At 57.1% G+C, this 11,879-nt stretch overlaps 1 protein-coding gene across 1 annotated transcript in view; it reads left to right on the plus strand.

Annotated features, from left to right (window-relative positions):
* Positions 1-10,579: 10,579 nt before the first annotated feature.
* The window catches only part of VOLCADRAFT_90654 (uncharacterized protein), a gene marked incomplete at both ends in the record, with an annotated part of 3,688 nt that continues 2,388 nt past the window's right edge, over positions 10,580-11,879 (plus strand). The window contains 2 exons of the mRNA XM_002950084.1: positions 10,580-10,587; positions 11,676-11,755. Of these exons, the coding sequence (XP_002950130.1) occupies positions 10,580-10,587; positions 11,676-11,755 (88 nt within the window). The remainder of the gene's footprint in view (positions 10,588-11,675; positions 11,756-11,879) is intronic.

Raw genomic sequence — 11,879 nt, forward strand, 5'->3', positions numbered from 1 at the left:
GCAGCCTTTGCAGCCGTCGCCGGGGTCTTCCTCCCCTTCCTGCCCATCACTGTCCAGCTCGTCTCAGCATCACCTTCACTACTGCCCTGGGGTGGGATAGAGGGGCCACTGCCGCTGTTGTCCCCCTTGCCCCCCCTCACTCCATTCAGCCCGCTGCCATCATCCACCGCCCTTCTGGGCTTGGGGCCGCTGGGGGGTCCCAGAGGGTTAACTCCTGCAGGCCCCCCCTCTGCTGCGCCAGAGCAGTGACCCCTGTCTCTCTGGATGGCATCGAAATCCATCGGGCTCAAGAATCTGGTCAGTCGCCCCTGTACTCCCGTCCCCTGCCCACTGTGGCCTGGGCGGGTGCTTGTTGCCGCCCCGTCTCCCCTTTGCTGCTGGGCGAGTGCTGCTCGCGGGGGTGGCTGGGGCATCAGGAAAGGTTCCCCTTCCAGGGGGGTCTTCCTGATCGCTTGAAGGGTGCCCTTCTGGTGGCACGCCTCCGATGGCTCCCCGTATTCAAACGGGAGTTCTCGCGGAAGGCCGCGATTGCTGGTAAGCTCCAGCCTCCACGTGTCGGCCATCGTCGTGGGGGCCAGGAGCGAGAATTCCGTCACGTCCTGGGGACTGGGGTCTGCCCGGTATGCCCGGGTGAGGAAGTCGGCCGTGCCCTGACAGCTGAGGCCGACCGGGACGCCTCTCACCTCCCACACAATGGGCTTAGCCTGTTGCTGGTTCTTCACCAGCAGCTCCACTTCCATCGGCTCCATGTTCGGGGTCAATTGCACCCCAGGCACGCGCAATCGCCCGTTAACGATGCGCCTGGTCGCTGTCAACGCTGCTAAACCTCCTTTTGGCACAAGGATGGAGAGTTCCATCACAATGTGCCGTTCCCTTCCCATCGGATAAAGCAACCGTTTTTGAATGCGAGGGCCTCCCCAACGGTTGAACTCCTGGTTGCTGCGGAAGATTTGGCCAATTGTTGCCAGAATTTGAAGTCCTAATGGACCATATATTTGCGCGATGATGTCGCCCGTATCTGAGCCCGCTGGCCACCGGACTGTCACCACGATCGGTTCCAGTTCTAGTGTGGCTCTGTAGAAAGCCAAGCCTTCATTTGTTCCGTAAAAGCCACTGACGGCCTTTATCTTTTTGGTCGGTATGGATTGCGGTCTCGCGGCTGAGGTCGGCTGGCGGCCATTTTGAACATTGCCGCGGCTAACAGCCACTGCTGGTCGCCTCTGCGACATTTTCAGGCTAATTAGATAACCATAACTACGCTCAAACAATTGAGGTCGCTGTCGGTGGCCACGGCCGCGGTTGGCCGACGGTCATAGTAGCAGTCATGTATGTATGTATGTATGTATGTATGTATGTATGTATGTATGTATGTATGTATGTATGTATGTATGTATGTATGTATGTATGTATGTATGTATGTATGTATGTATGTATGTATGTATGTATGTATGTATGTATGTATGTATGTATGTATGTATGTATGTGTGTATGTGTGTATGTGAAAGGAGGGGATGTGTGTGTGAGGGGGGGGTTGTGAAAGCTGGGGGTGATGTGTGTGTGTGCGTGTAAGTGTGTATTACGACACGGTGCGTGCGTAAGGGGGCCGACCGCGTGTGTGCTAGGGGAGTGGGCGTTTAGTCTTTCCTGTGTAAAGCAAGTTGGGGTGAGGTGAGCCAATACATTGTGCGCTTCTACATCAACACAACTCCCCACATTTCCTATTGAGCACTTCTTCCCCGCTCCCAACACACACATACATACACACCCACACATGTAGACGTGAAAAGGACCTCCAAAGCCAGCTATTCGCGGGTCAGGTGGCGGAGGAGGAGGCGGCGGCGGCGGCAAGAGAAGATAACGCCGCCGCCGCCGCCGCCACCACAGGGGACGCATCGGCACCGCCCTGGGAGCGTACGGCAGCGGCGGCGGCAGCAGCGGCGGCAGAGAGCTTGATGGTGGTTGGTGATCGGCAGTTGTACGGCCAACTGTGCAAGATGCTGTCGGCGCCGGGGATGCTGGCGAACGTACCCTCCAAGTGAGTCGGTTGGGTTGGTTAAGTTGGTTTCCCGTCCTAACCTTCCATTTTCTTCGTCCGTACGGCAGGTGGAAATACAGCATGCGGCATTACGGCATTCCCCGTTCTGTATACTTAGGGTTTTTTTTCCGCGCGCCTTTGCCCTCCGCCGTAATTCCCCCCTGGTTTGCAGAGGGGGTCTTAGGGGGCATGTAGTTACGCCATGCCTTCATCACGTATACACACATGCACCTTTCCTTTGCCTCTTTTTTTGCTTTCAGACTTTTGCTGACCTCCGTCCCTTTCCCCTTCCTTGCCGTGGTTCGTCTTTCCCCCTCCTTACCGCATGTGCATATCTGCCTTTGGCGGAATGTCGCCGTCGCTGCCGCTCACATGCCTGGTGAAAACAGGTAAGTCATTTTCGGTGATGGGCCAGTGACCTCCACACACACACACACGTATATCTCGCCCTCGTATATGGTCGTAGTAGCAGCACATTTCAGCCCAAGATACCATCCGTTTAAAACACAATGTGTTAAACAACTACTTGCTACATTCATACTAGTACGACACGTCTTCGGCAGCAAAGCAGCAGCAGCAGCAACAGCTACAGCAATATACAACCTTGCACGACACAGGCAACACGCAACAACAGCTCCGGGGACATCATTCCCAACGCGCAGAGGACGGCTCTACGTCACACACGGCCTCCGGGGGGGGGAGAGGGGGGAAAGGGGAGGGGGGGGGAAGCCAAGGGGGCCAAAACAAGCAACTCCGTGGCAGTCAGTAAGTCCATCAATGGAGTTCACCAAGGGAGAGCAGCAGCAGCAGCAGCAGCAGCGTCTCTCCACAGGGGCGGCCGCTACGGCTCTCTGGCCGCCCTCAACAGCAACAGCCCCTGATGGACCTGATGTCAGCCGGCGGTGGCTTTACATTTGGGTGGTAGTGCTGTGTATTATGCTTTTATTAACCCCCCCTGGCGCTCCCCCTCCCCGCTTCTGCTTCTCTTTCCTTGGCAGCAGCTTCACTCGTTCGTGGTTCGTGTCTTTCCCATCCCTTCGCCCCCCTCACACACACCGACCCCCCGGCTTCACTCGCTCGTGGTTCGTGTCTTTCCCCCCCCCACACCGGAACCCCGAAATCCCCGTTGCCCCATTCGCAATGCAACAGGGTTTTAGGCACCCTCGCCACCGCCATGTCTACCGCCCGCTTCACAAATTTCCCGCTGGCTCAGAGCATCGCCACGCAGACGCTGCTGAGGTTGCAAAGCACGGGGCTGGCGGAGGGCGGGGCGGCGGCGGCGGCGGCAGGTGTACGGATGGCGGAGGTTCAGCCGGTGGCGAATGATGCGGTGGTGGGTGCCAGATGGGTGTCTGTCTGTCTGTCTGTCTGTCTGTATGGTTGCTTGTATGTATGTTTGCATGTATGTATGTATGCTTGCATGTATGTATGCTTGCATGTATTTGTGCTGCTCTGACGCATTGAGTGAAGCGCCCCGCACATATACACACACACACATCCACGCAAATATCCCCTTCCCTACCTCCTCCCACACACAATCCGCTCCCCCCCGCTCCGACACCCCCCCCTACATACACACTCATACACACACATCCCTACATACGCGCACCTCCAGCCCACCTCGACGCTGTCAAACATACTCAGCTGTCTCGCTAAGCTGGGCTACGAACATGAGGCGCTGTGCGACGCAGTAGCGAACTGGATGCTACAGCGGCTACAGGGCAGCGGTGCTACGGCCTCTTCCGCCGGCGGCGGTAGTGGCGGCGGCGCTGGCGGCTCGCGTGTTGGTGGCGCCGCCGCCGGCATCGAGCCTCATCACGTGGTGGACGTCGCGGTGGCGTTCGTACGGATTAAGTACGAAAACATGGTACGACAGGGTTTTGCTGGTTTCGTTGTCTGGCGTTGTGGCGGAGTGGGTCGAGGAATATGCTGGGATGTGTTTTAGATGTGTATGTATGTACGTATGTATGTGTGTGTGGGGGGGGGGGGGGAGGTGCTGCTGAACCCCCGGTGGATTTGCAACTGCTGCCCCTGTAACCCCCCTCCCGACGCGACACGCTTTCCCCTCGTGCCAGTTATTACACTCCCTCTTCATCCCCCTCTCTCCCCTCCTCCGGCCTCCTCCCCCCCTCTCTTGGCAGCCTCACTCGTTCGTGGTTCGTGGTTCGTCTTCCCCCCCCCCCCCTTTCCCCGCCTCCTCCCCCCCCTTCCCCCCCTCCGTCGTCAGCGAGTGATGTTTTCGCGTTTTTGCATTTTTGCATTTTGGCCGTGCACGTATAGTTTCCTCGCTCCATCGCTTTTCCCTTTCCCCTTAAAAACCCCCGGGACCTCCTATTTGGCCCAACACATACATACACACATACATACACACTCATACACACTCATACATACACATGCGCGTGCCCGCAGGATTTCCTCCTCCGCGCCAGTGAGGTGCTACAGCTCAAGCTATCACAAGCCAACCCGCACTGCGTGTCCATGATGACGTGGGCGATTGCGAACAGCAAGGTCTGTCTATCTGTGTGTGTGTGTGTGCGTGTGTCTGTATGTGTGTCTGTATGTGTGTCTGTATGTGTGTGTTTGTGTGTATGTGTCGGGGGGTGGTGGGATGGCCCCTCGGAAAAGGAGGGGGTTGGGGAGGGGGTTAGTCGGGCTGTGTGTGTATGTGCTTGCATGGTCTGTGTGTGTGTGTATATATGTGTCGATGTACATGTCATCCGTACATTTCCATCCCCCCCACTCCTTCCTAACGACCCGACCTCCCTCCGCTTACCTTCACTTAGGGTTCACGTTTTGTGTTGTGTCGTACACCCCCCGCCGTCCTCCCGCTTTTCTCCCCATTCCCCAACCTGTCCCCCCGTACACACACATACATACATGCAAACACACACACAATATCCCCTCTTCCCCGCTCCCCCCGGGTGGCCACAGTGCGGTCGTCTCCCGGAGTTCGAGGGCGCTGTGTCCGCCCTGGCCCAGAGAATGGTGGCGTTACATCGCTACAGCACAAGCGCCGGCAGCAGCAGTAGCAGTAGCAGTACGGGGAAAACGCCCGGCGGCGGCGGCGGTCCTTTGGCCGTCCTTCCCCGCCACTTGGCGTGTACGGTGTTCGCCTTGGCGAAGTTGGAACACAAACATGTACGACTGCTTGACGTGACGGCTGCGGATGTGGTTGCGCGCGCTGACAAGTAAGTGGCTTTGGGCTTTGGGGTAGTGGGAGTTGAAAGGGGGGAGAAGGGGGGATGGCGAGCCACTGACGATGTGAGAAGGGTTTTTGTATGTGTGTGTGTCTGTGTATGTGTGTGTGTGTGTCTGTGTGTGTGTGTTCGTGTGATTGATTGGGGTCGGTTTTACAGAATACACCCGTGCACGGACACGGGTAGGGGTACGAGTACGGGTACGGACACGTGAGGCTGAAAGGGCTCGGGGTTTTCCAACATGCAAGACATGTACTGAAGTACGGAAGTATTCACGTATGTATGCGCACCCCTCCGTCGGCGCGTATGTTGCTCTTTCTTTACCTCGCCTCGCCTCAGTTTCAACAAGAAACATTAGTTTTTTGTACCCCACCTCACTAATTCTCATGGGAGTGCGAAATGTGTATATGCGTGTACGTGTCTGTGTGTCTGTCTGTGTGTGTGTTTGTGTTTGCGAGCAGGTACCAAGCCCGTCAACTCATCAGCGTGCTAAGAGCTTTTACCCTCCTCAACGAGTACGTTCCGGACATGTACGACGCCGCGTGTGCCGTACTCACTTCCCGCCTGCGCGGCCTGGCGGGCCAGTCCGTCGCCGCGCTGGCGGCGGCGCCACCGTCGGCTGAGTTCGTACTGACGCCTCAGCACTATGCGGATGCTGCTTGGGCGGTAGCCATGTCGGGTCATGCGCCACGGGTTCCGGAGCTGATGGGGCTACTGGCGGAGAGGTGCGTGTACGGCGTGTGTATGTACGGCATGTCTGTGTGTGTGCATTGGAGAAGGCCGTGCGCGCACAGAGCTATGGAGGAGGTGGAGGGGTGGGGGTTGGAGGGGAGGGGAGAATGCAGGAAGCCGTATCAGCAGCAACAGCATCCGCCCCACGTGCCCCTCTTTCCTCCAAAACGACTTCACCGCCCCACGCGCCCGGTCCCCTTCACACGCACATATATGTATGTAATGTAACATATATACATACATACACATACACATACACAGGATTGTCGAGGTGGCCCCTCAACTCGGTAAGGCGTCGCTGGTTCGCGCCGTCCAGGCGTATGCGGTGGCGGGGGGCACTGACAGCCCCGGTCTCATGGAAGCACTAGCGCAGGTGCGTTCGGGTGGGGTGGGGCGTGTGTGGGTTTCGATAAATCGCTGATGATGCGCTACTACTTGATACACGGGAAGACCAAAGTGCCCAAGTGGGTGCACGAATAATAATAATAATAATAATAATAATAATAATAATAATAATAATAATAATAATAATAATAATAATAATAATAATAATAATAATAATAATAATAATAACTCTGGTGCCGATGTGAGCTCCGTAGTCCCCAGTGACGTGTAATCAGCCTTTTCCGTAAAATACTGCTAATAGCTAATATGACGTAGCGGGAATGTTTTTTTTGTGTGTGCGTGTGTGTGTGTGTTTTGGGTTGGGGGAGCTGATGGTTTTGGAGTCTTAGGACAAGCAGCCAAAAGGAAATTTTTTAAAGCGAAGCAAGTACTTCGGCACGACCCGGACTCGCCGAACCCAGGCGGCCCCTTTCCCGGCGGCAACCCCCCCAACCCCCTAACCCAAACCCAAACCCAAACCCAAACCCCAATCCCCGAAGGAGGGAAAGGGAGAAGCCGAAGGGGAGGAGGAGTACACAACCACCAACCAACAGCCAACAGCTAACTGAGCTCTGAATATTTGTTCTGTTTGAAGGCGCCGCGTTTGATGGTTTTGTGATGGACACAGGAGGGTGTATGCGCCCGTGCAGGGCAGGGCAGGGCAGGGCAGGGCAGGGCAGGGCAGGGCAGGGCAGGGCAGGGCAGGGCAGGGCAGGGCAGGGCAGGGCAGGGCAGGGCAGGGCAGGGCAGGGCAGGGCAGGGCAGGGCAGGGCAGGGCAGGGCAGGGCAGGGCAGGGCAGGGCAGGGCAGGGCAGGGCAGGGCAGGGCAGGGCAGGGCAGGGCAGGGCAGGGCAGGGCAGGGCAGGGCAGGGCAGGGCAGGGCAGGGCAGGGCAGGGCAGGGCGGGAGAGACACAACACGTAGAGACTTGTGGAAGATCGATCGCGGACAGCGGGTATTTCCTTTCCTTTATTTTCTTTAACCATCCCCCGCCATCCCACCTCGCGCTTACCAGGTCGTCTATCAGTCAGGTATCTGCCCTTCACTCGCCTGTGGTTCGTCTTAACCCCCCTCTCCCGCCTTGCCCCCTATTTCTCTCTCCCCCTCCCCCTCCCCCTCTTTCTCTCTCCCCCTCCCCCTCCCCCTCTTTCTCTCTCCCCCCCCGCGTCAGGCCTCCCGGCCGCTGCTGGTGGACCTGGGCCCCGACTACCTGTCCACCCTCGTGGGCGCCTTCGCGGAGGGGCCCCACCCGGTGACTGAGGACTTCTGGACGGTGTGTGGCGGGGGAAGGGGGATTGGGGGTTGGGGGTTGGGGGGGGAGGTGTGTGTGTATGTGTGTGTGTGTGTCTGTGTGTGTGTTGGAGGGGCCTTCCACACCGGAGGGACTGCTATGTACGGCGGGTACGGATGTATGTGCGTGCCACGATTCCGGAATTGGGTATTCCGGACTCCGAGCTGTTTGCTCTCCCACCTCCAAATCAACATGTCCAGCAGCAAAACTAGCATGTAATAAATTACAGACTACGCCGCATGCAGATAAAGCCAATAAGAAACATCCATTTTACATTTACCCACGTGCCGGACTACGTCCGTACACCTGCATGCCGTACACCTCCATGCCGTACAGGCGTGCATGGATGCTGTGGGGCTCAAGGTGCCCCACCTGGAGCGGCCCCGTCGGGACATGCAGCTGGCCACCTGGCGGCTGAGTGAGGCCTTCCGCCGCCACCCCGCCACCCAGCAGTACGCGGCGTGCCGAGACCACTACGTACTGCCGTTGCTGGGGGCATTAATGGATAGCCAACAGCAAATGCTAGCACAGCAGTAGCAGCTATTGCAGCTGCTGTGTATGTGGGGGGGTGTAGGGGGGGGGTTGTAGGGCAGCTGGGCCTTTGGTTGCAGTGTGGGGTTGAGGAGGTGGGTGAGGAAGGGGTTTTGTCGGCTGTGGGGTTGAGGAGGTGGGTGAGGAAGGGGTTTTGTCGGCTGTGGGGTTGAGGAGGTGGGTGAGGAAGGGGTTTTGTCGGCTGTGGGGTTGAGGAGGTGGGTGAGGAAGGGGTTTTGTCGGCTGTGGGGTTGAGGAGGTGGGTGAGGAAGGGGTTTTGTCGGCTGTGGGGTTGAGGAGGTGGGTGAGGAAGGGGTTTTGTCGGCTGTGGGGGTGAGGAGGGCGTTGCATGTGTCGGGTGATGGGTTTATCGCCGGGGGGGAGCATAGTTAGTGATGGGGGAATCGGGGGGGGTTCTCAAACAGAGGTCGGCGTGAAGGCGTGTTTATGTTATGATGTGGGTCATGAGCCCGTGTTTGTCGTGCGGGATGAAAAGAAGTTTGGGGTATAGTTAGGAGTTGGGAAGCTGGGGTAGGTCTGGTAGAGGAAGTCAGGGGCCGCCGCGAGAGGCAGGAGCGCGGGGAGGTCGTGGTGTGTGTGTACGTGTACGTGTACGTGCACGTTGAGCGCATGTGAGTGTTACAGACGGACAAAGAGACAAAACAAGCAGACATTACGGATTCCCTTTTCATAAACAAAGGCTCCATAGTGAAGCCGGGGTACATAGACGGGTCGATATGTCCGGTAGTGACAACCCCGATCCCGGTGTGTAATGAAAACTGCTGGACGGCCTCCTCCTCCACTTCCTCCCCCGCCTCTTCCTCGTGATCCCACGCCTCCTCCGACCTATCGGCCCCACTCGGGGACGGCAAACAGCGCTGTGCACGGACATAAGTAGCTGATTTGGAAGTTGCTTTGGTTTTCCAACACACCATCACCACCACCCGCTGGAACCCTGACGCCCGCGGCGGCCTGTCAGCTCTTCTTGACACAGATTTGTATTCTATATAATATGAAGTTATAATAATAATTTCATCCACTTAGCGAGGTTGCCCGAGTGGTCGAAGGGGTGAGCCTTAAGATCTCATGGTCGTACGACTGCGTGGGTTCGAACCCCACACCTCGCATTCCGTATAGGGCAAAGTTATTAATAGTTTCTAACCCGCTCATCCTATAAATGTGTTGGCATAGCATGTTCTTCGTTATTTGGGATTTAGGATACACGGAGGCGGTTCTACTGTAGAAGAGGCGGCGATGCGAGGGCTGTCAGCCGATGAAATTTTGAATGTATAGATAGGGACTATGTGAAAGCAAGAGGACCGGGTGCGGTCCCTTCGCGCAGCCGCAGAGCGCGGGGCCAGTCCAGGACGCCCTTCACACTCCCTACGGGACTGGCGCCGCACAGGACTAGCCGCCAGCGGGACGGTGCCTATGTGAAGGGAGATTGGCGATGGCGGATGCACCAGCGGTGTACGGCAGCAGCGACGGTGCTATCGACATGACCCGTCCGAGCAAGTCATGGATGCCCGGCGGCAACGTCGCTGCTGCTGCTAAACCTGACAGTCCGTGGCCACAACGTTTTCCTTACCCGAGGATTCATGCGCGTCAGGCATTCATGCGTTGGGCGGGATATTCCGGGACCATGCGTGGGTTAGTTCTTTCAGGGACCTTGCGCTGTCGGGCTGGGAATACTTTAGGAGAGGATGGGAGCGGGGAGGGATGGGGGGAGGTACATGGCCCTGCTGTACGACAGTAACCTCCACAGTCACCGAGGTCGGTGACGGCAGCGGGGAGGCAGGATGGTCGTGGCGACCATCGGCATGGCGGCGGTTACGATGGAACCGTCCGAAGAAGAGGTTCAAGAGAGACTTAAAAGATAGAACGCTTTGGGATTCGAGTAAGGGGGGAAGGAGGAGGAAGAGGAGGAGGAGGAAGAGGAGGAGGAAGAGGAGGAGGAAGAGGAGAAGGAAGAGGAGAAGGAAGAGGAGACGGAAGAAGAGGAGGAAGAGGAGGAAGAGGAGGATGAGGAGGAAGGCACTAGGCAGCTCTGGGACAATACCTACTTCATAAGAGAGGAACGGAAAGATGTGAAGTCCTGGGGAGCTGGTCTAGCTGCACATGGGTCATCATGGTCCCCCTTTCGGCGACTGTGTAATGTAATAGAAACGCGGGGCTTCACGCTGTCATGGACTTATAAAGATGGTGACGCGAAATGGCAGCCTGGGTCCATTTTGATCGACTATAGATGTGTTGCGCATAGGACGCTTGGCGACATGCCCCGCCACGGTCAGCGCTCGAGAAAGGAGCTCCAGCCTTAATAGAATGTGAAGCTCCATTGGGGCCTTACCAAGGCACAGATTTGCAGATTTGCGCATACATTGGCTTTAAGGTGAACGCAGGCGAACTTGCCATGGAAAGGTGCGTTAATGGACGGTTGGGGACGGAGGTGTAACGGCTGGCGGGCGGAAGGGACGGACATCTGCCAGTATGACCATTGCCAACTTAGATAAGCTTGGCTCCCATCAGAGGCTCACAATGGGGAATCCCAACGCACTCGACCGACGAGCCCGTTCACGCATGGGAGACGGAACCGCAGGGAGTGTGCGTTCGGCGCACGGGAGCTAACCTTCTGTGTTACTTTGCAATCACTGACAATTTGAGTTTAAGCCCTCCGCCGGGAAGAGATGGCATTCTGTTTTCCTTCAAGCTGCTGTCGAGCGGTAAGGAAACGAATAGTTGTGCATGTAAAGAGCCTGACTGACACATATAGTATGTAGTTCCCCATCATGCTTATGATAACTCATCGCGAGAGATGTTTCCATGCGTATGTCGCTCTGCCTCGGCCTAAGCCAATCTGTAATCACATACTGGATAGAGCACTTATTATATACCTAGCCGAGTACTAATTGCAAGGGATGTTACTGCTGGAGCTGCGTTGCGCGCTCGTTCGGACATCGAATTGTTTTGGATCCAGTCTTCCGCCCAGTCTTCCGCCCGCCAGTCCTTAGTTAAATGAGACATGAAATGAAATAATATAGAAATCGTAATAAAAATATATAGAATGCGTCATACGTTGATGTCTAGTTGACGAAAAATGGCCAAGGGTTTCCGCACTTGCTAGTAACCCTTCTCGGCACTTGAGCTCACTTCAAACATTTTTTCGGTGATCAACTTATTCTTTGACGTACTGCAGCATATCTGTAAACCAAAACTTCGCTGGGTTTTGTTATGATGCGTCGCGGTTTGTTACCGGCCATCGTGCTGGTCACCGTCCTGCTTGCGCTGCAAACAAGCACTGGCCATGCGGCAAGGAAGAAGAGATCACCACCACCACCACCGTTACCTCCCCCACCACCATCACCTCCGCCACCATTGACACCTGCGTCTCCGCTGTCGACCGGCTGCGCCAGGCGCAAGTGCACGTCACCCCCCCCCTCAGTGAGCTCTCCTCCGCCGCCGCCGCCTCCCAGCCCCCCTCCCCCTGGTGCCCCGCCACCTCCCTCCAGACCCCCTCCACAAAATCCTCTAACCCCTGCACTGATATTCCAGTCCCCTAATCCTCCGCCACCCAGCCCGCCGCCGCCAAGTCCCCCTCCCCCGAACCCGCCACCTCCGAGCCCGCCACCACCACCACCGCCTTCACCGCCGCCACCTGGGCCCCCGCCGCCCTCGCCGCCGCCACCAGACCCACCGCCACCGTCACCGCCGCC

The sequence above is a fragment of the Volvox carteri genome (assembly GCF_000143455.1).
Source record: "Volvox carteri f. nagariensis unplaced genomic scaffold VOLCAscaffold_17, whole genome shotgun sequence".
NCBI lineage: Eukaryota > Viridiplantae > Chlorophyta > Chlorophyceae > Chlamydomonadales > Volvocaceae > Volvox > Volvox carteri.